At 44.1% G+C, this 27686-nt stretch overlaps 1 protein-coding gene across 37 annotated transcripts in view; it reads left to right on the top strand.

Moving 5' to 3' along the window:
- LOC118374032 (low-density lipoprotein receptor-related protein 1B-like) overlaps nucleotides 1-27686 on the top strand; it is a 117296-nt gene that overhangs the window by 11386 nt on the left and 78224 nt on the right. For 24 of the 37 annotated variants that reach the window (XM_052524878.1, XM_052524868.1, XM_052524855.1 and 21 more), the window contains exons 8-19: nucleotides 3920-4088; nucleotides 4177-4345; nucleotides 4540-4762; nucleotides 14169-14288; nucleotides 14375-14593; nucleotides 15061-15369; nucleotides 15814-16029; nucleotides 20588-20737; nucleotides 20844-21095; nucleotides 23966-24172; nucleotides 24279-24530; nucleotides 27396-27602. In XM_052524878.1, the coding sequence (XP_052380838.1) occupies nucleotides 3920-4088; nucleotides 4177-4345; nucleotides 4540-4762; nucleotides 14169-14288; nucleotides 14375-14593; nucleotides 15061-15369; nucleotides 15814-16029; nucleotides 20588-20737; nucleotides 20844-21095; nucleotides 23966-24172; nucleotides 24279-24530; nucleotides 27396-27602 (2493 nt within the window). The remainder of the gene's footprint in view (nucleotides 1-3919; nucleotides 4089-4176; nucleotides 4346-4539; nucleotides 4763-14168; nucleotides 14289-14374; nucleotides 14594-15060; nucleotides 15370-15813; nucleotides 16030-20587; nucleotides 20738-20843; nucleotides 21096-23965; nucleotides 24173-24278; nucleotides 24531-27395; nucleotides 27603-27686) is intronic. The other 13 variants (XM_052524866.1, XM_052524849.1, XM_052524850.1 and 10 more) reach the window with 6 other exon arrangements.

Here is a 27686-nt window from a genome sequence, read left to right as displayed (position 1 = left end):
CGTCGTTTTAAGAGATTGTACAATGTCAAATTAGTGATGTTCAAAAATAGTTTTTTAAATATTTTTTATAAACCGTTACAGATCCAGTTGCAGGGTGTTCATACATCTTTTTAAAGTGTGCTGCGGAGCTCTGAGATTTCTGTGATTTTCTGAAATAACACTCACTAAACCCTCTGTAAATTACTCAGTTCTTAACGTAAAGACTTAACTCAGAATTCTGTAAAGGCATACCCGAATTAGGATATTAGTTTATTTATAGCTTCCTGTGCCAACCGGAAGTGCCTTAAATGGTGTCATAGTGGCTGTTTTGAAGGGTTAAAATGGTCAGACCTTTTCAAAGCTTCATATGTGTGATTAGGCAACCCCCATGAACTATAAGTCAGTCATGACTCTCATAACATTTCAAAGAAACTAAATCACAAACACAGCTTGGCAGGAGGGACCCATTGGGGTGCGTAGAGAGACAGTGCCTGCAATAGTTACCTTTGTTCGAGCTAAAAAAGAATTGTCAGACCTAGAGTTCTGAAACTTTAGAAACCTGTTCTAGACCTCAGGTCGATGGTGAGTTAGGTGGCTCTAAAAGGTTCTCGGACCGGGAAACAGCCTCGTACATTTGCAATGACTTCAATTAATTTTGACCATTACGAAAATGACAACATTTAGAAAAGTCTCAGACGCAAGACTAGGTGCATTGAAACTGGCTCGGCCCATAGAGACGGACCCCAATGTTTCTGTCGAATAGCTAATTCCAGGACCCTGTAGCAAGTCATGGAAAAAAGTGGCTTTTCAGCACCAATTAGGGTCTTGCTCGGGCACCAAATGACCTATCGAGCCGAAACTTGGGATTCGGGGTTGCCTCAGCTAGGACTACACAATCAGAACTGGAACCGCAGCTAGACTGTAACAATGTGTGTTACGTTTTTATTATGGTTTGAACAGAAGGCGTCGTGATTTTTGGGCCAGCTCTGAAGTATGTGATAGTTGGCTACTAAACGAGTTGTAAAAAGTGGATTTGGTATCAGTTTGGTGTCAGAATGATATCCAAATGACTGATGGATGGTGACTTGCTGGTGACTTGTCCATTTGCAATATGTTTAAACAGTGAGGTACCATCACCAAAGTGACATTCTGAAATCAACCCTAACGAGCGATGGAAAGGGACAACTATCACTGCCCGGCCATCCTGTGTTCATCAGGCCAGTCAATTTGGCATTTCTGCAGGATTTTTGAGCATGACAAATTCGTGATGTACATGCCCATTTAAACATATTGGAAATGCACGTGCACTTGCGATATGATTCAACAGTGAACAGTGAAAAAACATCATCAAATGGACATGAAGTCAACACAACGAGCGATGTAAAGGAACAACTATCACTGCCCGGCCATCCTGTGTTCATCAGGCCAGTTTATTTTGCATTTCTGCAGTATTTTTGAGCATATCTTATGGCATTTGGCCCCAAAAAAAGTGACTTGACTTATGACTTCCTATGAATTCATATTGCAAATGTGCACAAGGCATATGTTTTGTCCAAGTAAAAAAAAATGCAGTTCTTACCCCTGTGTAATTGACAAAAAAATCGAAAGAATTTCGAAAAGAAAGCACTTATGGGGTTGAAAGAATACACTTTTTCAAAATGTTGCTTTTGGATGTTGACTTGTGTTGCATTTGCAATATGAAAAACCACGGTGCGTGCTCGCCACCTGTTGGATATTTAAAGTGTTACACCTGGCATTTCCTATATGGCATTCGCAATCAACTTTGAATAAAACGACGCCGATTTGAGTGGTATTGGACACCGTGTATATGGTTTGTCCGATGCCAATGACTTCCCATTCATTTTTGTCCATTTCAGGGGGGTATTCCCTTACATGGTCCAAGCAGACAAAGACAGTCGTGAAGATGGAACAACAAAACATATTCCCCCTCAGACTGAAAATATTTGGCATGGGTCCTCAGATCCTCAGAAGGTTCTACAGCTGCATCATTGAGAGCATGTTGCATCACTGGTTGCATCACCGCCTGGTGCAAACGGTAGTGCGTACGGCCCAGAACATCACTGGGGCCAAGCTTCCTGCCACCCAGAACCTATATACTATGCACGGTCGGAGGAAGGCTCTAAAAATTGTCAGACTCCAGCCCAACCAAGTGTGTGTATATATATATATATATATATATATGCCATTTAGCAGACGCTTTTATCCAAAGCAACTTACAGTCATGTGTGCATACATTCTACATATGGGTGGTCCCGGGAATCGAACCCACTACCCTGGCGTTACAAGCGCCATGCTCTACCAACTGAGCTACAGAAGGACCACCAGTCATAGACTTCTCTCTGCTACTGCACGGCAAGCAGTTATTTTGCATATAGCCCTATACAGCTCGATTGCAGACTTAGTGCCAGCATCGGTTTGTGGTGGTAAGTAGACTGCGACAGAAAGTTGAATAAACTATCTTGGTAAATAGTATGGCTTACAGCACGTGTCAAACTCATTCCATGGAGTGTTTGTTCCTTCCCTGTACTTGATTGATGAGTTCAGGTCACTAATTAGTAAGAAATGCACCTCACCTGGTTGTCTAGTTTTTCCCCTTTCAAATAAGACCCAGCTGACACTAGGCCCTCCATGGAAAGTTTGAGTGCAGCTTATCCAGTGATTGAATGTTATAACAGAGGTTCGAGGTGATTTATCCACTCGTCAGGTATCCTGCACACCGGCCCCTAAATTTGCCTCTTCCTCCAAATGTCAGATTTGGGCCTGGTCCATTTCTAAGTGGCACCTTGTGTATTCTACTATTCAAACTTTCAACATTAACCTCTAGCGTTGCGCAATCCCGTATCCGGGAGCGTAATCCTATCCTCAAGCTCATTACCATAACGCAATGTTTCCTATTCATTAAAATCGCAAATTAAATGAAATAAATATATTGAAACGCAAGCTTAGCCTTTTGTTAACAACACTGTCATCTTAGATTTTCAAAATATGCTTTAACCAAAGCTACACAAGCATTTGTAAGAGTATTGATAGCCTAGCATAGCATTAAGCCTAGCATTCAGCAGGCAACATTTTCACAAGAAAAGTATTCAAATAAAATAATTTACCTTTGAAGAACTTCGGATGTTTTCAATGACGAGACTCTCAGTTAGATAGCAAATGTTTATTTTTTCCAAAAAGATGATTTGTGTAAGAAATAGCTCCGTTTTGTGCAAGTTTGGCTAAGAAAAAAAAACAAATGCACTCACTTTCAACGCCAAACTTTTTTCCAAATTAGCTCCATAATATCGACAAACATGGCAAACGTTGTTTAGAATCAAGCCTCAAGGTGTTTTTCACAATTCTATTCGATGAAAAATCATTCCTGGCAGTTGGTTTGTCATCAGAGGCAAACGGAAAAATACTGCAGCTGGAGATTACACAATAATTGCGGCGGAGGACACCAAGCGACCACCTGGTAAATGTAGTCTCTTATGGTCAATCCAATGATATGCCTACAAATACGTCACAATGCTGCAGACACCTTGGGGAAAACATGGAAAAGGTAAGCTGACTCCTAGCTCCTCCACAGCCATGTAAGGAGTCATTGCCATGAGGCGGTTTTTAAAAAATAAGGCACTTCCTGATTGTATTTTTATCTTTTTTTTCTGTAACATCAGTTCTGTGGCACTCACAGACAATATCTTTGCAGTTTGGAAACGTCAGTTTTCTTTCCAAAGCTGTCAATTATATGCATAGTCGAGCATCTTTTCGTGACAAAATATCTTGTTTAAAACGGGAACGTTTTTCATCCAAAAATTAAAATAGTGCCCCCTATATCGGAGAAGTTAAGTTGAGACCCTGACTGAGTTTGATAATGCCTGGAGCCTGCCCTGGACACTAGGTATGTAGAGTTGTGATGTGGTTCCCCCTCTGCTCTCAGGACAATATGGGGTTAGAAGTCTAGTCTGTGATTGGCTGACAGGCCAGCTGTACTGGACCAACCAGAAGACCCGGTCTATTCATGTTGGGGCAGCTGATGGGAGTGGATTTGCAACGGTCTTGGCCAAGAACATAGACCCGTTGGAGCTGGTCCTTCTTCCCATTGAAAGGTTGGATCATGTTAATATTTGTGGTACTTTTGATCAGTGGTTGGGGTGTTTATCGCAACGATTTGTCATTTTCTCCTTTACTTTGCAGCTTGTTGTTTTGGATCAACAAAGGTCCAGGTGATAAAATTACTCTGGAGAGATCTGGGATGGATGGGATAAAGCAGGAATCTCTGGTGGTCCTCACTGCACAGGCTCCACGGAGTCTGACCCTGGACGTTACAGCTAGGAGGCTGTACTGGATGAGTGATTTTAAAAAGGTTCATGATTGTTTGCTGTTTGGGGTTTTAGGCTGGGTTTCTGTACAGCACTTTGAGATATCAGCTGATGTACGAAGGGATATATAAATACATTTGATTTGATGATCTAGTCCAGCTATAAGCAATAGTACTGCTTGTCTGTCCACAGCAATTAACATATTGCCAAGGTAGAACCAATTGTTTTTCTTTCTTAGTCCATAGAGACTGTGCGAGTGGATGGGAATGGTCGCTACAGCTTTCTGGAGTTCTTCAAGAGGAGACCAGCTCAGAGCCTGGCGGTGTTTGAGAGGTGGTTCTACTGGACAGATCAGATGGGTCTGTGGCGCTCCCCTCAGGACCGACCTAATCAGAAGACCTTTATTCAGAGGACAACACTCCCTGTCCTAGAGGCATACCATGAACAGCAGCAGCCAAAAGGTATGGGGTATATCATGCTAACTCTAAAGGCATGGGGCATATCAAATAACATGTTCGAGTGGCAGGTAGGCTAGTGGTTAGTATTGGGCCAGTAACCGAAAGGTTGCTAGATCGAATCCCCGAGCTGACAAGGTGTAATTCTGCCCCTGAACAAGGCAGTTAACCCACTATTCCTAGGCCGCCATTGTAAATAAGAATTTGTTCTTAACTGACTTGCCTAGTTAAATAAAATGTAAAAATATAAAAAATTACTAGTCCTCAGTCCAGCCTACAAGTCCTCAGTCCAGCCTACAAGTCCTCAGTCCAGCCTACAAGTCCTCAGTCCAGCCTACAAGTCCTCAGTCCAGCCTACAAGTCCTCAGTCCAGCCTACAAGTCCTCAGTCCAGCCTACAAGTCCTCAGTCCAGCCTACAAGCCCTATTGAGGACAGTCTGAGCTCTGATGGAAGGATCAAATTGTATTTGTCACATACACATCGTTAGCAGATGTTAATGCGTGTGTAGCAAAATGCTTTTGCTTCAGTTTCTGACCATGCAGTAATATCTAACATAACAGTTTCACAACAACTACCTTAAAAACAAGTGTAAAGGAATGAGTAAGAATATTGTGCGTTCCTGGTATAACTCGGGGCAGTTGTTGCCATCCTGTACCCGTCCCGTAGGTGTGATGTTCTGATGTACCGATCCTGTGCAGGTGTTGCACGGTGGTCTGTCCATCCGGTTTCCCTGTAACGCTTTCTTAGGTGTCTCACAGTAAAAACATGACAATGTATTGCCCTGGCCACATCTGCTGTCCTCATGCCTCCTTGCAGCATGCCTAAGGCACATTCACGCAGATGAGTAGGGACCCTGGGCATCTTTCTTTTGGTGTTTTTCAGAGTCAATAGAAAGGCTTCTTTAGTGTCTTAAGAACACAGTGATCGTTGCGGATACTGGGCCTCTGTACGCCTATGTAGATACTCCATTAAAAATCAGCCGTTTCCAGCTACAATAGTCATTTACAACATTAACAATGTCTACACTGTATTTCTGATCAATTTGATGTTATTTTAATTGACAATGTGCTTTTCTATCAAACAAGGACATTTCGAAGTGACCCCAAACTTTTGTATTTGGATGTGTAGTGTCAGTGCTTGTTGCTGGTATGTCATGCCCAAGTTCGCTAATCTTGTCAATGAAAAAAAACATTTAAGATTTGGCAATATCGGTCGGTTTTGATGATTGAACAATCTGATTCAATGACTGAGCTGAGTCACAATGTGCCAAATACAACAGACCTTACAGTGAAATGCTTACTTACAAGCCCTTAACCAACAATACAGTTCAAGAAATATAAATAGTCTGGGTGGCCATTTGATTATTTCTTCAGTTGTCTTATGGCTTGGGGGTAGAAGCTGTTAAGGAGCCTTTTGGACCTAGACTTGGTGGCGGCGCTCCGGTACTGCTGTAGTAGAGAACAATCTGACTTGGGTGACTGGAGTCGATGACATATATTTTTTTGCCTTCCTCTGACACCGGCTTGTATATAGGTCCTGGATGGCAGGAAGTTTGGCCCCAGTGATTTACTGGGCTGTAAGCACTACCCTCTGTAGCTCCTTATAGAGAATTTGCCATACCAGGTGGTGATGTAACTGGTCAGGAGGCTCTCAATGGTATAGGTGGATCGCTTTTTGAGGATCTGGGGACCCATTCCAAATCTTTTCAGTATCTTGGGGGGGTGGCATTGTTGTGACTTCTTCACGACTGTCTTGTTGTTTTTGGACCATGATAGTTTGGTGATGGACACCAAGGAATTGGAACTCTCGACCCGCTCCACTACAACCCTGTCTAAGACAGAAGTTATATTTGATACCATCAATAGGAATTACAAGTGATTTTAGGTGCGACTTGGAGAGACTTGTGGACATCCTCATCCCTAGTCCACGATCAGCTCCTTTGTTTTGCTCAAGTTGAGGGAGAGGTTGTATTCCTGGCACCACACTGCTCGGTCTGACGACCTCCCCATCAGCCTTCTCATTGTCGCTGATCAGGCCTACCACTTGTAAAGTCGGCATACTTATTGCTGGTGTTGGAGTCGTGCTTTGTCATGGGGTTGTGGTTGAACAGTGAGTACAGGAGGGGACTGAGCATGAACACCTGAAGGGGCACCAGTGTTGAGGATCAGCGTGGCAGATGTGGTGTTGCCTACACATACCACCTGGGGGCGGCCCGTCAGGAAGTCCAGGATCCAGTTGCAGGGGGAGGTGTTTAGTACCAGGGTCCTTAGCTTAGTGAGGTGTTTTGAGGGCACAAAGGTGAACGCTGAGCTGTAGTCAACAAAGAACATTCAAACATAGGAGTTCCTTTTGTCCAGGTGGCAAAGGGCAGTGTGGAGAGCGATTGAGATTGCGTTATCTGTGGCGGTTTGGAGTGGGTCTAAGGTTTCCGGGATAATCGTGTTGAGTCATGACCAGCCTTTCAAAGCACTTCATGGCTACTGATGTGAGTTACGGGTCAAAAGTCATTTAGGCAGGCTACCTTCACTTTCTTGGACACGCTGATTTGTGACTGACTTGTGGTCTGCATGAAACGTAAGTATTAGACTTGGTCAGGGAGTGGTTGTTACAGATTGTGTGATCACGCTCTCTGTAGCAGATGCGAGAAAGACCTTTACTTCTTGACGCTACCTATCCCTTTAGCGTGATAATTGTCATCAACAACTGCTGAATAGTATCGCGCCACATTCACATAATATTACTAAAGAATATATATTCATGAAATCACAAGTGCAATATTGCAAAACACAATTTAGCCTTTTGTTAATCCACCTGTCGTCTCAGATTTTGAAATGATGCTTTACAGCGAAAGCAATCCAAGCTTTTGTCTAAGTTTATCGATCGCATGACAAAACATTAAGTACACTTAGCATCAGGTAGCTTGGTCACAAATCAGAAAAGCAATCAAATTAATTGTTTACCTTTGATCTTCGGGTGTTTTCACTCACGAGACTCCCAGTTAGACAACAAATGTTCCTTTTGTTCCATAAAGTATATTTTTATATCCAAAATATCTCCGTTTGTCGTGTTATGTTCAGAAATCCACAGGAAAGAGTGGTCACGACAACGCAGACGGAAAATGCAAATAGTCTCCATAATGTCCACAAACATGTCAAAAGTTTATCATTCCTCAGGTAGTTTTTAAAATATATATTCGATAATATATCAACAGTGTAGGTTTTTCAATAACAGTGGGAGGAACAATGGAGGCTTTACTCAGTTGCGCAAAAACTCAGAGCCCCCACCTATCCACTTACGCAATGTGATCTTTAACTCTCATTTTTCAAAATAAAAGCCTGAAACTGTCTAAAGATTTGACACCTTATGGAAGCCATAGAAAGGGGAATCTGGTTGATCTCCCTTTAAATGGATGATAGGCATGCATAGGAACAGAAGGGTTTCAAAATAAGAGGCACTTCCTGATTGGATTTTCCTCAGGGTTTCGCCTGCCATATCAGTTCTGTTATACTCAAAATATTTTCAGTTTTGGAAACTTTAGTGTTTTCTATCCAATCTGTCAATTATATGCATATTCTAGCATCTAGTCCTAAGAAATAGGCAGTTTACTATGGGAACATTTTTTTCCAAAGATAAAAATACTGCCCCCTAGCTTCAAGAGGTTAACCTTTTGCGACGAGCAAACCCGTATCCGGGAGCGTAATCAGCCTCAAATGCATTAGCATAACGCAACGGACATAAATACCCCTAAACTTTACCTATTCATGAAAATCGCAAATGAAATGAAATAAATATATTCAAACACAAGCTTAGCCTTTTGTTAACAACATTGTCATCGCAGATTTTCAAAATATGCGTTACAGCCAATGCTAGACAAACATTTGTGTAAGTTTATCATGGCATAATGCTCTGCTGGCAGCAGGCAACATTTTCACAAATAAGAAAAGCAACCAAATTAAATAATTTACCTTTGAAGAACTTCAGATGCTTTCACTCAGGAGACTCCCAGTTAGATAGCAAATGTTCCTTTTTCCAAAAATATAATTTGTCGGCGAAATAGCTCCCGTTTGTTCATCATGCTTGGCTGAGAAATCGACCCTAAAATGCTACAACTTTTCAAAATTTGCTCCATAATTTATTTATTTTTAAAATATTTTTTATTTCACCTTTATTTAACCAGGTAGGCTAGTTGAGAACAGGTTCTCATTTGCAACTGCGACCTGGCCAAGATAAAGCATAGCAGTGTGAACAGACAACACAGTTACACATGGAGTAAACAATTAACAAGTCAATAACACAGAGAAAAAAGGGGGAGTCTATATACAATTTGTGCAAAAGGCATGAGGTAGGCGAATAATTACAATATTGCAGATTAACACGAGTGATAAATGATCAGATGATCATGTACAGGTAGAGATATTGGTGTGCAAAAGAGCAGAAAAGTAAATAAATAAAAAATGTGGGGATGAGGTAGGTGAAAATGGGTGTGCTATTTATCAATAGATTATGTACAGCTGCAGCGATCGGTTAGCTGCTCAGCTAGCTGATGTTTGAAGTTGGTGAGGGAGAAGTCTCCAACTTCAGCGATTTTTGCAATTCGTTCCAGTCACAGGCAGCAGAGTACTGGAACATTTACATTTACATTTAAGTCATTTAGCAGACTGGGCTGAGCGGGAACTGTACTTCCTCAGTGGTAGGGAGGCGAGCAGGCCAGAGGTGGATGAACGCAGTGCCCTTGTTTGGGTGTAGGGCCTGATCAGAGCCTGGAGGTACTGAGGTGCCGTTCCCCTCACAGCTCAGGAACGAAAGGCGGCCGAATGAGGTGTTGGCTTTAGGGATGATCAATGAGATACACCTGCTGGAGCGCGTGCTACGGATCGTGACCAGTGAACTGAGATAAGGCGGAGCTTTACCTAGCATGGCCTTGTAGATGACCTGGAGCCAGTGGGTCTGGCGACAAATATGTAGCGAGGGCCAGCCGACTAGAGCATACAAGTCGCAGTGGTGGGTAGTATAAGGTGCTTTAGTGACAAAACGGATGGCACTGTGATAAACTGCATCCAGTTTGCTGAGAAGTGTTGGAAGCAATTTTGTAGATGACGTCGAGGATCGGTAGGATAGTCAGTTTTACTAGGGTAAGCTTGGCAGCGTGAGTGAAGGAGGCTTTGTTGCGGAATAGAAAGCCGTCTCTGGATTTGATTTTTGATTGGAGATGTTTGATATGGGTCTGGAAGGAGAGTTTGCAGTCTAGCCAGACACCTAGGTACTTATAGGTGTCCACATTTTCAAGGTCGGAACCATCCAGTGTGGTGATGCTAGTCGGGCATGCGGGTGCAGGCAGCGATCGGTTGAAAAGCATGCATTTGCTTTTACTAGCGTTTAAGAGCAGTTGGAGGCCATGGAAGGAGTTTTGTATGGCATTGAAGCTCGATTGGAGGTTAGATAGCACAGTGTCCAATGACGGGCCGAAAGTGTATACAATGGTGTCGTCTGCGTAGAGGTGGATCAGGGAATCGCCCGCAGCAAGAGCAACATCATTGATATATACAGAGAAAAGAGTCGGCCCGAGAATTGAACCCTGTGGCACCCCCATAGAGACTGCCAGAGGACCGGACAACATGCCCTCCGATTTGACACACTGAACTCTGTCTGTAAAGTAGTTGGTGAACCAGGCAAGGCAGTCATCTGAAAAACCGAGGCTACTGAGTCTGCCGATAAGAATATGGTGATTGACAGAGTCGAAAGCCTTGGCAAGGTCGATGAAGACTGCTGCACAGTACTGTCTTTTATCGATGGTGGTTATGTCGTTTAGTACATTGAGTGTGGCTGAGGTGCACCCGTGACCGGCTCGGAAACCAGATTGCAAAGCGGAGAAGGTACGGTGGGATTCGAGATGGTCAGTGACCTGTTTGTTGACTTGGCTTTCGAAGACCTTAGATAGGCAGGGCAGGATGGATATAGGTCTGTAACAGTTTGGGTCCAGGGTGTCTCCCCCTTTGAAGAGGGGGATGACTGCGGCAGCTTTCCAATCCTTGGGGATCTCAGACGATATGAGAGGTTGAACAGGCTGGTAATAGGGGTTGCGACAATGACGGCGGATAGTTTCAGAAATAGAGGGTCCAGATTGTCAAGCCCAGCTGATTTATACGGGTCCAGGTTTTGCAGCTCTTTCAGAACATCTGCTATCTGGATTTGGGTAAAGGAGAACCTGGAGAGGCTTGGGCGAGGAGCTGCGGGGGGGCCAGAGCTGTTGGCCGAGGTAGGAGTAGCCAGGCGGAAGGCATGGCCAGCCGTTGAGAAATGCTTGTTGAAGTTTTCGATAATCATGGATTTGTCGGTGGTGACCGTGTTCCCTAGCCTCAGTGCAGTGGGCACTGAGGCTATGGACTTCAGTGTCCCAGAACTTTTTGGAGTTGGAGCTGCAGGATGCAAACTTCTGCCTGAAGAAGTTGGCCTTAGCTTTCCTGACTGACTGCGTGTATTGGTTCCTGACTTCCCTGAACAGTTGCATATCGCGTGGACTGTTCGATGCTATTGCAGTCCGCCACAGGATGTTTTTGTGCTGGTAGAGGGCAGTCATGGTCCTTCTGTAGCTCAGTTGGTAGAGCATGGCGTTGGTAGAGCATGGCGCTTGTAACGCCAGGGTAGTGGGTTCGATTCCCGGGACCACCCATACGTAGAATGTATGCACACATGACTGTAAGTCGCTTTGGATAAAAGCGTCTGCTAAATGGCATATATAGGGACCATATATATATATAGGAGTGAACCAAGGGCTGTATCTGTCCTTAGTTCTGCATTTTTTGAACGGCGCATGCTTATCTAAAATGGTGAGGAAGTTGCTCTTAAAGAATGACCAGGCATCCTCAACTGACGGGATGAGGTCAATGTCCTTCCAGGATACCCGGGCCAGGTCGATTAGAAAGGCCTGCTCACAGAAGTGTTTTAGGGAGCGGGCAAACGTTGTTTAGGATCCATCTTCAAGGTGTTTTTAACAAATATATTTGATAATATATCCGTTGAGGCAGTTGGTTTCTCATAAGAAGCGATTGGAAAAAATGGCTACCTCAGTACATGCCATATGGTCCCTTACAGCCATTCTTCAAGGTAAATGCCTAAAAAGACGTCACAATGCTGTAGACACCTTGGGGTAAACATGGAAAACGTACGCTCATTCGTAGCTCATTCACAGCCATATAAGGAGTCATTGGCATGAGGCGGTTTCAAGAAATGCGGCACTTACTGGTTGGATTTCGATCTGGGTTTCGCCTGTAACATCAGTTCTGTGGCACTCACAGACAATATCTTTGCAGTTTTGGAAACGTCAGTGTCTTTCCAAAGCTGTCAATTATATGTTTAGTCATCTTTTCGTGACAAATTATCTTGTTTAAAACGAACGTTTTTCATCCTAAAAATTCAAATAGCGCCCCCTAAATCCAACTGGTTAAATGACACCTGAACCACTTCAGTTGAATTGTATTCAATGTTTAGTTTACATCCCAATATTACACTTTATATGCATCATAGACAGTCTAACTAAAACTGTTTAACATAGGAACATTGGGTTTTTGTTAAAAAATCATGTATATTAATGTTCCACTGAGGCCAAAGAGGGCGCTTTAGCTCATTGACTGCAGAAAAGGGTTGTTTCAAATGATCATCTGTTGAGTATCACTTTTTTTATGTGTTTTTAGGTTTTTGCTCAATCTGATTGGGTGGGCGTGGCCTGGCCCCCTGATGCATGTGGCTCATGACTGAATTGCACATCACAAATGGCTTACTAATCAAGACTTTGGGACCAAAATGAATTATTCCCATCGCTGTCCTTCCAACATGAACCTATCGCACTCTGAAGGCCTCGGTCCAATGGGTTCGCCCCTGAAGGCCTGGGTTCGCCACTACTCAAACAGGTCTATAATAAATAGAAAAGCTGCTAAGATATTCATGTTTCAAGAAAGGAGTGTATGTGTGGCCTGGCGAAGCAGTTTTATCTACTGACAATGGAAGCTGATAACTGTCTCGAAGAAATGTACGAGTCTTCACTGTTGGAAACCAAGCCAAATGGCCGAAATACATATCAGAGACATTCCTTCTACTATATCACGCTAACCCTGGAGTTATGGGGCGTATCACGCTAACCCTGGAGTTATGGGGCGTATCACGCTCGCCCTGGAGTTATGGGGCGTATCACGCTCGCCCTGGAGTTATGGGGCGTATCACGCTCGCCCTGGAGGTATGGGGCGTATCACGCTCGCCCTGGAGGTATTTTATTCAACTTCTTGATGCACCCATCCTGTTAGCGGTATCGTTTTAGTCAACATCCGCTGAATTGCAGGGCGCCAAATTTAAATTACTACAAATTTTAAATTTTCATGAAATCACAAGTGCAATATAGCAAAACACTGCTTAGCTTGTTGTTAATCCACCTGGCATGTCGGATTTTAAAAAACCTTTAGAGCAAAATCTATCCAAGTGTTTGTTAGGACATTTCTCTCAGCAGACAACATTAAACAGCTAGCAGCAAAGTAGATTGGTCAGAAAAGCAATAAAATGAATCGCTTACCTTTGATCTTTGGCTGTTTGCTCACGAGACTCCCAGTTACAATGTTCCTTTTGTTCCATAAAGATTATTTTTATATCCAAAATACTTCCATTTGGTTGGCGCGTTATGTTCAGAAATCAACAGGCTCGAGCCGTCATGATGGGGCAGACAAATCCAAATGGTATCCGTAAAGTTTGTAGAAACATGTCAAAAGTTTTATACTCAATCCTCAGGTTGTTTTTACAATATATAATCAATAATAATTTCAACCGGGACTGTAAGCTTCTTCAATAGGAGAGCGAGAAATGTGTGTTCCAAGCTGTTGCGCATGCAAAACGCTGCTGGCACCCAGCCATACAATGACACTATGCTCATTTGATATCTGGTTGATGTCCCTTTAAATGGAGCGAAGGCAGGCAATGGAAAAGAGCTTTCAGGAAAAACAGCACTTCCGGTTTAGATTTTCCTAAGGTTTTCACCTGCATTATCAGTTATACTCAAACAATATTTTGACAGTTCTGGAAACTTTAGTGTTTTCTATCCTAATCTGACAATTATATGCATATTCTAGATTCTGGGCCTGAGAAGTATGCAGTTTCATTTGGGTATGTTTTTCATCCAAACATCAAAATAATGCCCCCTACACTAAGAGGTTAGCTACCTTGTTCAGTGGCAGAATGACAGATTTCACCTTGTCAGCTCGGGATTCGAACTACCAACCATTCTGTTACTGGCCCAACGCTATAGCCACTAGGCTACCTACCGCCCCAATGGGGCATATCACGCTTACTCTGGAGGTATGGGTCATATCATGCGACGGCTAACATCTTTGTTGTAGGAGAACTCCTTGTTATTTTAATTTTGTTTTTAAGCTCCATCAGCCTGTGTAAAGTCTGGCTGCCAGCTCTGCATGCTGACTCTGGACCTGCCTGCTGGGTTCACCTGTACCTGTCCTGATGACAAACTGCTCATGGCAGATGGCTCATGTGAATGTATGATTACCATGTATTACAGAATTTTCTGCTAGTTCTGGCACTTTGGAGCATCTGAGCAATGTACTTGTTGTTCTATCACACAGATCCCAGGTTTGCTTATGCAACATCCACAACACTGAACCTGTTTGAGTTGAAAGGGAAGGAGCTGATCAAGACAAAACTGCTGACTACGGATGACGTCATGGAGTCTTTTGACATTGACTGGAGGGGGGACTGGGTCTACTGGGCGAACAGCACTGGTCATGTGATGCGCTGGAACCTCAATACCAGCCAAACAGAGACTGTCCCTACGCTGAGACCAGGTACATGTTTTACTCTCCCAACCAGAAATCAGGTACATTTAATGGAGCCATATTGTGCAGGTTTAGTGTTTGTGTGCATATATGCATGTACACTAAACAAATGTATAAACGCAACATGTAAAGTCTGTCCTATATGTCGTGGCTATGCCGGATTAAGTGATATGAGAATGTATTTTGGGATAAACTCATTGATTGGCTGGGCCTATGCCCTTCCAGGCACACCGATGGCTGCATCCCTGCACAGCCATATAAAATCCATAGATTAGGGAATGATACATTTTTCAATTGACTGATTTCCTGTAACACGCTAAAATCTTATTGTTGCTTGTATTTTCTGTTTCTCTGCCAATCATATATCTATATCAAACATTAGGTACGCCTTCTGAATATTGAGTTATGTTGGTCCATTCCCTCTCCTAGCCTGTTCTGGTCCAGTATATTCATGTTGTGCTGTCCTTGCCTCCTAGCCTGCGTGGTGGCAGTAGACCAGAAGATGAGAAATCTGTACTGGCTGTCATGTGATGAAGCCTGTGTTGGCGTCACTAACATGGATCAGGGTTACCCACGGAGACTGTACCAGTCAGGCAGTGAGGTAAGGGATGTTTATCTGGACTGGCAGCGGGGGAGGCTGTACTTGCTGGAGGCTGGCTGGATCCTATCCATGAGACTGCCAGGAGGAAACCCTAGGAAAGTCCTGAGAGTGGAGGGACACGTCGCTGGGCGCATTGTTTTGGACCTACAATCTAACACACTGCTCTGGAACACAGAGGGGGATGGTCAGTATTACTTACTGCAATATTATCTTTAACAGTGATTCTGTCTCCTATAATGCTTTTTCTTGTGCTCCTCGGTGTTGAGCTGGTCATCTGGTTAGGAATGATCATGTCTTGTGAGGATGGTGGGGCTGGTGCAAACGCAACCAAAGAAGTGACTGAAACGCAACCATGTACAAATTATTGTAACATTTGAGCATCTCACCAATTTATTTTACACCTATGTATTTTCAGTTTGTGTGTGATATGGGTTTTGGAGAAGGGTTTATTTTGACATAAATCAACTTTTCTAAACATTAAGAACCAGGTTGATCTGAACTTTGCTATTGGAAGGCTACATCGGTGTTTGGCTGTCGCCACTGACTTTGCACATGGACTTTAATTAACAGCCAGTTGCTTTCGCCTTACCACTCAAACAAGTTCTTTGTGCTCCTTGACCCTGTGTAGATCTGAAGATCATGAGTCTGTTGAAGTCCCAGACTCACCTGGTAGGCAGAGAGTGGAATATCCCTGGTTCCATCGTGGCTGCTCATTCTCCGCTCCTGGTGTCGCTGTTTAATGATGTCATCACTGTGTGGGACCGGCGGGACAAGAGGCGTGTCCACGATGTCCCTGTCGGACCAGGCGTTGTCAGGGTGATCGTGGCTCTGGATGTAAAGGAAGGTTAGTACAATAGCGTCTAATGTATAGTGAACAAAAATATAAATGAAACTTTGAACAATTTCAAAGATTTTACAGAGTTGCTTCATTGAAGGAAATCAGTCAATTGAAATAAATAAATTAGGCGCTAATCTTCAGATTTAAAATGACTGAAGGCACAGACCCACTCACTTGGCAGCCAGGCCCACACACTGGGGAGGTCATAGGCCCAGCCAATCAATAGGTTTTTCCCCAGAAGGGTTTTATTAGACTGAAATAAAAGCATCTCAACCTTGCTTTGACGGGAACTAAAGGACTTCCCACATTTAGTCCTAATTTCACATTTCCTTGTAAAAGATGAATGTGAACATCATCCAAGCATCACATGGAACACAGCCAATTTCATTCCATAAACCAGTCACATGTTGCGCTGACTAAAAACTAATAAATTGCCCACCTAACAGCAACTTGTTTCCAATGCATCACATATCTGGTGAGCATGAGACTAAATTAATGTTAATAAAAAATTATTTGATGGCAGCCATGTTTTTGTATTTGAGAAGCAAACTCTCTAATGCCATTCACTATAAGACTAAAATAAACCAAGTAAAAGATGGATTTACTTTTGTTTTACTTAACGAGGCAAGTCCGTTAAGAACAAATTATTATTTACAATGACGACCTACCGGGGAATAGTGGTTTAACTTCCTTGTTCAGAATGACAGATTTTTACTTTGTCAGCTCAGGGATTTGGTCCAGCAACCTTTTGGTTACTGGCCCGACGCTCGAACCACTAGGCTACCTGCCGCCCGTGCTCCCATTGCCTGAAATATCAACTTAGTTTGGCCACTTTTCAGCATTTTACAAATCTTCAATGTACTACTTAGTGTATTTAGTATAAAAGTAATTTAGTATGACAAATCACAAAGCAAATCACCTCACATTTCACCCTAAATACAAACTGTAGCGTGAAAGCTAAACAGATATTGGTAAACAATTATTTAGGGTGTTTGTAGTGGGGATAATTTCATTTGGAGGGGAGTAGTTTCAAGGTCATTGTGGGTTAAAATGGGGGAAAGTATCATGGGGGAGTGTGATGCAGGAAATATTATGAGTGATTTATCAACTAAAACCCCTGAAAGGGTCTGAGCTGGCAATTAAAAATTAGCCCCCGACTGGGGAATTGTTATGAACTGTAATCCAACTCTGGAACATGGGCTTCTTTCTAGAGCGCTGACTTTCTGACCTGAATATCACGGACGTCATGATTTGACCTCGTATATTTCCGGAGTTCCAAGTTGTCTTGAAAGCAGCATAAGTCAGTGGCGTGAACCATCCCTAAACCTCGTTTAGTATACCTGTCTGGGAACGGTTTCCGCTAGAGGAACCATCCCTAAACCTCGTTTAGTATACCTGTCTGGGAACGGTTTCCGCTAGAGGAACCATCCCTAAACCTCGTTTAGTATACCTGTCTGGGAACGGTTTCCGCTAGAGGAACCATCCCTAAACCTCGTTTAGTATACCTGTCTGGGAACGGTTTCCGCTAGAGGAACCATCCCTAAACCTCGTTTAGTATACCTGTCTGGGAACGGTTTCCGCTAGAGGAACCATCTCTAAACCTCGTTTAGTATACCTGTCTGGGAACGGTTTCCGCTAGAGGAACCATCCCTAAACCTCGTTTAGTATACCTGTCTGGGAACGGTTTCCGCTAGAGGAACCATCCCTAAACCTCGTTTAGTATACCTGTCTGGGAACGGTTTCCGCTAGAGGAACCATCCCTAAACCTCGTTTAGTATACCTGTCTGGGAACGGTTTCCGCTAGAGGAACCATCTCTAAACCTCGTTTAGTATACCTGTCTGGGAACGGTTTCCGCTAGAGGAACCATCCCTAAACCTCGTTTAGTATACCTGTCTGGGAACGGTTTCCGCTAGAGGAACCATCCCTAAACCTCGTTTAGTATACCTGTCTGGGAACGGTTTCCGCTAGAGGAACCATCCCTAAACCTCGTTTAGTATACCTGTCTGGGAACGGTTTCCGCTACAGGAACCATCCCTAAACCTCGTTTAGTATACCTGTCTGGGAACGGTTTCCGCTACAGGAACCATCCCTAAACCTCGTTTAGTATACCTGTCTGGGAACGGTTTCCGCTAGAGGAACCATCCCTAAACCTCGTTTAGTATACCTGTCTGGGAACGGTTTCCGCTAGAGGAACCATCCCTAAACCTCGTTTAGTATACCTGTCTGGGAACGGTTTCCGCTAGAGGAACCATCTCTAAACCTCGTTTAGTATACCTGTCTGGGAACGGTTTCCGCTAGAGGAACCATCCCTAAACCTCGTTTAGTATACCTGTCTGGGAACGGTTTCCGCTAGAGGAACCATCCCTAAACCTCGTTTAGTATACCTGTCTGGGAACGGTTTCCGCTAGAGGAACCATCCCTAAACCTCGTTTAGTATACCTGTCTGGGAACGGTTTCCGCTAGAGGAACCATCCCTAAACCTCGTTTAGTATACCTGTCTGGGAACGGTTTCCGCTAGAGGAACCATCCCTAAACCTCGTTTAGTATACCTGTCTGGGAACGGTTTCGTTTAGTATACCGCTAGAGGAACCATCCCTAAACCTCGTTTAGTATACCTGTCTGGGAACGGTTTCCGCTAGAGGAACCATCCCTAAACCTAGTTTAGTATACCTGTCTGGGAACGGTTTCCGCTAGAGGAACCATCCCTAAACCTCGTTTAGTATACCTGTCTGGGAACGGTTTCCGCTAGAGGAACCCTCCCTAAACCTCGTTTAGTATACCTGTCTGGGAACGGTTTCCGCTAGAGGAACCCTCCCTAAACCTCGTTTAGTATACCTGTCTGGGAACGGTTTCCGCTAGAGGAACCATCCCTAAACCTCGTTTAGTATACCTGTCTGGGAACGGTTTCCGCTAGAGGAACCATCCCTAAACCTCGTTTAGTATACCTGTCTGGGAACGGTTTCCGCTAGAGGAACCATCCCTAAACCTCGTTTAGTATACCTGTCTGGGAACGGTTTCCGCTAGAGGAACCATCCCTAAACCTCGTTTAGTATACCTGTCTGGGAACGGTTTCCGCTAGAGGAACCATCCCTAAACCTCGTTTAGTATACCTGTCTGGGAACGGTTTCCGCTAGAGGAACCATCCCTAAACCTCGTTTAGTATACCTGTCTGGGAACGGTTTCCGCTAGAGGAACCCTCCCTAAACCTCGTTTAGTATACCTGTCTGGGAACTGTTTCCGCTAGAGGAACCCATCGCCAACAGCCAATGAAATTGGAGGGCGCCAAATACAAATCAACAAATCTCATAAATCAAAATTCTCAAACATGTATTAGGGACTATTTTAAAGATAAAATGATCGTTAATCCAGCCAGTGTGATTGCAAAAATGCTTTACAGCGAACGCTCCACAAACGATTTAGGTCACAGAAAAACCCAGCCATTTTTCCAGCCAAAGAGTCACAAATCACAAATAGAGATAAAATAAATCACTAACCTTTGATCTTCATCAGATGACACTCATAGGACTTAATGTTATACAATACATGTATGTTTTGTTCGATAAAGTGCATATTTATATCCAAAAATGTAATTTTACATTGGCGTGAAACATGCAGTGATTTTGCAGAGGCTCATCGATTTACAGAAATACTTACTATAATTGCTGATGAAAATACAGGTGTTATGCATGGAACTTTAAATACACTTCTCCTTAATGCAACCGCTGTGTCAGATTTTTAAACGTTACGGAGAAAGCGAACCATGCAATAATCTGAGTACGGAGTTCAGAGACCAAACCAGCCCCAAAAAATATCCCCCATGTTGCGCAGTCAACATTAGTCAGAAATAGCGTTATACATATTCACTTACCTTTGATCTTCATCAGAATGTACTCCCACGAATCCCAGTTCCACAATAAATGTTTGATTAAGTTAATTTATGTCTATATACCTCCTTTTGTTATGAGCAAATGTCTGATCTGTGGAAACACTGGAAGTGCTTGGGCTCTTGTCAAAGAAAGAAGTTTGACTGGCTCAGTGATGCCTCAACATACATTCTGCAACAGTGAAATGGGTTACTTTTTACATGTAAGAATTCAAACTGTTAGAAAATAAATAGCCTTTAGTTAATTGGCAGGCAACGTGCCTTGGTTTGAGGGCAGCGCAGATTAACACTCCTGTTCAGCAAAAATCAGATAGAATACACTCAAACATCCCTCACATAGAAACTCATGCTGGGGGAACCATTAGATATATGGAACTCACACGTGAAAGGTTAGAGGCCTCATATTGTCCCCAATGATCAAGTTGTTTAATCAGCTTCTTGATATGCCGCAAAACATGTGTACAGAATTTGAAAAGTTTGTGTGCAACATCGCTGGGATTTTCTTTTCATCATAACTAGGGACCAACACTTTGCATGTTGTATTTATATTTTTGCATTTAAAGTTGTATTTAAAATCTCAGGGGGCTTACGTTGTGTAAAGGAAGGTTAGTGGGATCATTAATGTCTTTAATTCCATATGAAATGTGAAATTTAAATGGATGAACATGTTTCCAACTCAGTGCCTCCTGCTCAGCCAGTCTGTACCAGTCCATCAGTGATGTGTCGGGGCTCAACTTTGTGCATCTCACAAACTCAGCTGTGTGACACATTCAGAGACTGCCCTGATGGTTTTGATGAGGAGTCCTGCATTACTAAATGTCCAAACCGAGGTAGATATATTAATGCGTTCTGATATTTGATACTGCTTTGCCACCCAGAAAACCCCTTTAACCCTCTTAACCTTTCTTCATGGTCCCTCTTATGTGTGTCTCCCAGGTGAGTTCCGGTGTAAGGACAGGAGGAAATGTATTAAGAGGAGTCTGGTTTGTGATGGACGCGCTCATTGCCATGATGGCTCAGATGAGATTGGCTGTCCAACGATCGCTGCTCCAACATCCCAAACTGCGGCCCTGAAGTGCCGTATGGGTTCTAGACTGTGCAAGGATGGGAGAGAGTGTGTCCTGCACAGCCATGTTTGTGATGGAGAGGTGGACTGTAAGGATGGATCAGATGAACAGGACTGTGGAGGTGAGTCTGATTTCTGACTGGTCAGTCGGGACGTTTTCTAAATCGACTAAGTGTCTGACGGTGTTTATAAAATGGCATGACGTCCCAAAAATGGGGAGCCGGACAGAACTGCCACTTGCAGTACACGGTCAAGAATGTGACAAAGGTTATACAATGTTTTTGTAGGGCTGTCAGAGTTAATCAGTTAACGTAAGTTAATCTTTTTGACATTTTAGTGCGCATTTTCTTTATCGCGAATAAGCGCATTGTCTGAGTGTGTAACATTAGGTCAAAAGACATCTCAAATCTACAATGCCATGTAATGCATATTAACATTGCAGGTAAAGAAAGTGTGCGTTGTCAATTTACCTAATTTTGCTAACCGTTACCTTAGACAAAGTCAAGACATCAATATTCTTGTAATGTTTTTGAAGTTCAAGTGCAGTCGCAAAAACCAAGCACCATAATGTAACTGGCTCTAATGAGGACCGCCACAGGAATGGACGACCCAGAGTTACCCCTGATGCAAAGGATAAGTTCATTAGATTTACCAGCCTCAGAAATTGCAGCCCAAATAAATGCTTCACATAGTTCAAGTAAGACGCATCTCAACATCAACTGGTCAGAGGAGACTGCGAATCCAGCCACCATGGTCGAATTGCTGCAAAGAAACCACTACTAAAGGACACCAATAAGAAAGACTTGCTTGAGCCAAGAAACACAAGCAGTGGAAATTTGTCCTTTTGGTCCGAGTCCAAATTGGAGATTTTTGGTTCCAACCGCTATGTCTTTGCGAGAACGGATCTCTGCATGTGTTTTTTCCACCATAAAGCATGAAGGAGGTGGTGTTACGGTGTGGGGCTGCTTTGCTGGTGACACGGTCACAGCATTCTGCAGCGATACGCCATACCATCTGGTTTGGGCTTAGTGGGACTGTCATTTTGTTTTAACAGGACAATGACCCAACACAACTCCAGGCTATTTTAACAATACAGAGAGTGATTGAGTACTGCATCAGATGACCTGGCTTCCACAATCCCCCGACCTCAACCAAATTGAGATGGTTTGGGATGAGTTGGACCGCAGAGTGAAGGGAAAGCAGCCAACAAGTGCTCACCATATGTGGGAACTCAAGACTTGGAAAAGCATTGCAGGTGAAGCTGGTTGAGCGAATGCCAAGTGTGCAAAGCTGTCAAAGCAAAGGATGGCTATTTGAAATGTATATTTAGATTTTAACACTATTCTGAAACCGTGGATTGATGGCAGCATTTGCAAAACTGAAAGCACAAACCACTGCTTTTAATCAGGGCAAGGTGACCGGAAACATGACCGACTACACAGTGTAGCTATTCCCTCAAAGGCAATCAAACAAGCTAAGCGTCAGTATAGAGACAAAGTAGTCGCAATTCAATGCCAGACTGCATCCCCAGCCGCGTCCTCAGAGCATGCGCAGACCGGCTGGCTGGTGTGTTTACGGACATAATCAATCCTTATCCCAGTCTGCTGTTCCCACATGCTTCAAGAGGGCCACCATTGTTTCTGTTCCCAAGAAAGCTAAGGTCACTGAGCTAAATGACTATCCGCTTCGTAACACTCCCTTCCGTGCTTTGCGAGACTAATCAAGGACCATATCACCTCCACCCTACCTGACACCCTAGATCTACTCCAATTTGCCTTCCGCCCCAATAGGTCCACAGACAATGCAATCACACTGCCCTAACCCATCTGGACAAGAGGAATACCTATGTAAGAATGCTGTTCATCGACTACAGCTCAGCATTTAACATCATAGTACCCCCAACTCGTCATTAAGCTCGAGACCCTGGGTCTCGACCCCGCCCCTGTGAAACAGGGTCCTGGAATTCCTGACGGGCCGCCCCAGGTGGTGAGGGTAGGTAACATCTCCACCCCCTGATCCTTCACACTGGGGCCCCACAAGAGTGCGTTCTCAGCCCTCTCCTGTTCACGCATGACCATGCCCGCCTCCAACTCAATCATCAAGTTTGCAGACACTACAGTGGTAGGCTTGATTGCCAACAATAACGAGACGGCCTACAGGGAGGAGGTGAAGGCCCTCTCAGTGTGGTCAGGAAAATAACCTCACACTCGACGTCAACAAAACAAAGGAGATGATCGTGGACTTCAGGAAACAGCAGACGGAGGAGCCCCCTATCCACGTCGACGGGACAGTCGTGGAGAAGGTGGGAAGTTAAGTTCCTTGGCGTACACATCACGGACAACTGAAATGGTCCACCCACACAGACAGCATGGTGAAGGCGCAGCAGCCCTAACCTCAGGCGGCTGAAGAAACTTGGCTCGTCACCAAACACACTCACAAACTTTTAGATGCACAATCGAGAACATCCTGTCGGGCTGTTGCCTGGTACGGCAACTGCTCCGCCCACAACCGTAAGGCTCTCCAGAGGGTAGTGAGCTCTGCACAACGCATCACTGGGGCAAACTACCTGCCCTCCAGGACAACTACACCACCCGATGTCACTGGAAGGCCAAAAAGATCAAGGACAACAACCACCCGAGCCACTTCCTGTTCAACCAACATTATTCATTCCTTTACACTTGTGTGTGTGTATAAGGTAGTTGTTGTGAAATTGTTAGATTACTTGTATATTACTGCAGGGTCGGAACTAGAAGCACAAGCATTTCGCTACAATCGCAAAAATCCATCTGCTAACCATGTGTATCTGACAAATACAAATTGATTTGACAGTTGGAAAATGTTTACTAGCTAGTATATTAGCAGTTGAGACATGTTACCTACAGTCTAACCCTTTGTGCTGAATTGTTTTGGGGAAACTAACGCTTCATTAGACTTGTTCTGGGTAGAGTGTAAAAGGCCTGTCCGTTATCTTGGTAATACTCTCTCCCTACAGAATCTCCAGTTCCACTTACTACAGCTTATTTGGCTCCAACTACAACCGTTCCAGATATTCTTCCTGCTCAGCCAGTCTGTACCAGTCCATCAGTGATGTGTCGGGGCTCAACTTTGTGCATCTCACAAACTCAGCTGTGTGACACATTGAGAGACTGCCCTGATGGTTTTGATGAGGAGTCCTGCATTACTAAATGTCCAAACCGAGGTAGATATATTAATGCGTTCTGATATTTGATACTGCTTTGCCACCCAGAAAACCCCTTTAACCCTCTTAATCTTTCTTCATGGTCCCTCTTATGTGTGTCTCCCAGGTGAGTTCCGGTGTAAGGACAGGAGGAAATGTATTAAGAGGAGTCTGGTTTGTGATGGACGCGCTCATTGCCATGATGGCTCAGATGAGATTGGCTGTCCAACGATCGCTGCTCCAACATCCCAAACTGCGGCCCTGAAGTGCCGTATGGGTTCTAGACTGTGCAAGGATGGGAGAGAGTGTGTCCTGCACAGCCATGTTTGTGATGGAGAGGTGGACTGTAAGGATGGATCAGATGAACAGGACTGTGGAGGTGAGTCTGATTTCTGACTGGTCAGTCGGGACGTTTTCTAAATCGACTAAGTGTCTGACGGTGTTTATAAAATGGCATGACGTCCCAAAAATGGGGAGCCGGACAGAACTGCCACTTGCAGTACACGGTCAAGAATGTGACAAAGGTTATACAATGTTTTTGTAGGGCTGTCAGAGTTAATCAGTTAACGTAAGTTAATCTTTTGACATTTTAGTGCGCATTTTCTTTATCGCGAATAAGCGCATTGTCTGAGTGTGTAACATTAGGTCAAAAGACATCTCAAATCTACAATGCCATGTAATGCATATTAACATTGCAGGTAAAGAAAGTGTGCGTTGTCAATTTACCTAATTTTGCTAACCGTTACCTTAGACAAAGTCAAGACATCAATATTCTTGTAATGTTTTGAAGTTCAAGTGCAGTCGCAAAAACCAAGCACCATAATGTAACTGGCTCTAATGAGGACCGCCACAGGAATGGACGACCCAGAGTTACCCCTGATGCAAAGGATAAGTTCATTAGATTTACCAGCCTCAGAAATTGCAGCCCAAATAAATGCTTCACATAGTTCAAGTAAGACGCATCTCAACATCAACTGGTCAGAGGAGACTGCGAATCCAGCCACCATGGTCGAATTGCTGCAAAGAAACCACTACTAAAGGACACCAATAAGAAAGACTTGCTTGAGCCAAGAAACACAAGCAGTGGAAATTTGTCCTTTTGGTCCGAGTCCAAATTGGAGATTTTTGGTTCCAACCGCTATGTCTTTGCGAGAACGGATCTCTGCATGTGTTTTTCCACCATAAAGCATGAAGGAGGTGGTGTTACGGTGTGGGGCTGCTTTGCTGGTGACACGGTCACAGCATTCTGCAGCGATACGCCATACCATCTGGTTTGGGCTTAGTGGGACTGTCATTTTGTTTTAACAGGACAATGACCCAACACAACTCCAGGCTATTTTAACAATACGGAGAGTGATTGAGTACTGCATCAGATGACCTGGCTTCCACAATCCCCCGACCTCAACCAAATTGAGATGGTTTGGGATGAGTTGGACCGCAGAGTGAAGGGAAAGCAGCCAACAAGTGCTCACCATATGTGGGAACTCAAGACTTGGAAAAGCATTGCAGGTGAAGCTGGTTGAGCGAATGCCAAGTGTGCAAAGCTGTCAAAGCAAAGGATGGCTATTTGAAATGTATATTTAGATTTTAACACTATTCTGAAACCGTGGATTGATGGCAGCATTTGCAAAACTGAAAGCACAAACCACTGCTTTTAATCAGGGCAAGGTGACCGGAAACATGACCGACTACACAGTGTAGCTATTCCCTCAAAGGCAATCAAACAAGCTAAGCGTCAGTATAGAGACAAAGTAGTCGCAATTCAATGCCAGACTGCATCCCCAGCCGCGTCCTCAGAGCATGCGCAGACCGGCTGGCTGGTGTGTTTACGGACATAATCAATCCTTATCCCAGTCTGCTGTTCCCACATGCTTCAAGAGGGCCACCATTGTTTCTGTTCCCAAGAAAGCTAAGGTCACTGAGCTAAATGACTATCCGCTTCGTAACACTCCCTTCCGTGCTTTGCGAGACTAATCAAGGACCATATCACCTCCACCCTACCTGACACCCTAGATCTACTCCAATTTGCCTTCCGCCCCAATAGGTCCACAGACAATGCAATCACACTGCCCTAACCCATCTGGACAAGAGGAATACCTATGTAAGAATGCTGTTCATCGACTACAGCTCAGCATTTAACATCATAGTACCCCCAACTCGTCATTAAGCTCGAGACCCTGGGTCTCGACCCCGCCCTGTGAAACAGGGTCCTGGAATTCCTGACGGGCCGCCCCCAGGTGGTGAGGGTAGGTAACATCTCCACCCCCCTGATCCTTCACACTGGGGCCCCACAAGAGTGCGTTCTCAGCCCTCTCCTGTTCACGCATGACCATGCCCGCCTCCAACTCAATCATCAAGTTTGCAGACACTACAGTGGTAGGCTTGATTGCCAACAATAACGAGACGGCCTACAGGGAGGAGGTGAAGGCCCTCTCAGTGTGGTCAGGAAAATAACCTCACACTCGACGTCAACAAAACAAAGGAGATGATCGTGGACTTCAGGAAACAGCAGACGGAGGAGCCCCTATCCACGTCGACGGGACAGTCGTGGAGAAGGTGGGAAGTTAAGTTCCTTGGCGTACACATCACGGACAACTGAAATGGTCCACCCACACAGACAGCATGGTGAAGGCGCAGCAGCCCTAACCTCAGGCGGCTGAAGAAACTTGGCTCGTCACCAAACACACTCACAAACTTTTAGATGCACAATCGAGAACATCCTGTCGGGCTGTTGCCTGGTACGGCAACTGCTCCGCCCACAACCGTAAGGCTCTCCAGAGGGTAGTGAGCTCTGCACAACGCATCACTGGGGCAAACTACCTGCCCTCCAGGACAACTACACCACCCGATGTCACTGGAAGGCCAAAAAGATCAAGGACAACAACCACCCGAGCCACTTCCTGTTCAACCAACATTATTCATTCCTTTACACTTGTGTGTGTATAAGGTAGTTGTTGTGAAATTGTTAGATTACTTGTATATTACTGCAGGGTCGGAACTAGAAGCACAAGCATTTCGCTACAATCGCAAAAATCCATCTGCTAACCATGTGTATCTGACAAATACAAATTGATTTGACAGTTGGAAAATGTTTACTAGCTAGTATATTAGCAGTTGAGACATGTTACCTACAGTCTAACCCTTTGTGCTGAATTGTTTTGGGGAAACTAACGCTTCATTAGACTTGTTCTGGGTAGAGTGTAAAAGGCCTGTCCGTTATCTTGGTAATACTCTCTCCCTACAGAATCTCCAGTTCCACTTACTACAGCTTATTTGGCTCCAACTACAACCGTTCCAGATATTCTTCCTGCTCAGCCAGTCTGTACCAGTCCATCAGTGATGTGTCGGGGCTCAACTTTGTGCATCTCACAAACTCAGCTGTGTGACACATTGAGAGACTGCCCTGATGGTTTTGATGAGGAGTCCTGCATTACTAAATGTCCAAACCGAGGTAGATATATTAATGCGTTCTGATATTTGATACTGCTTTGCCACCCAGAAAACCCCTTTAACCCTCTTAATCTTTCTTCATGGT

Source organism: Oncorhynchus keta, chromosome 9, assembly GCF_023373465.1.
Source record: "Oncorhynchus keta strain PuntledgeMale-10-30-2019 chromosome 9, Oket_V2, whole genome shotgun sequence".
NCBI lineage: Eukaryota > Metazoa > Chordata > Actinopteri > Salmoniformes > Salmonidae > Oncorhynchus > Oncorhynchus keta.
The sequence above is the reverse complement of the archived record's forward strand: the minus strand, read 5'-3'. Positions and strand labels throughout refer to the sequence as shown.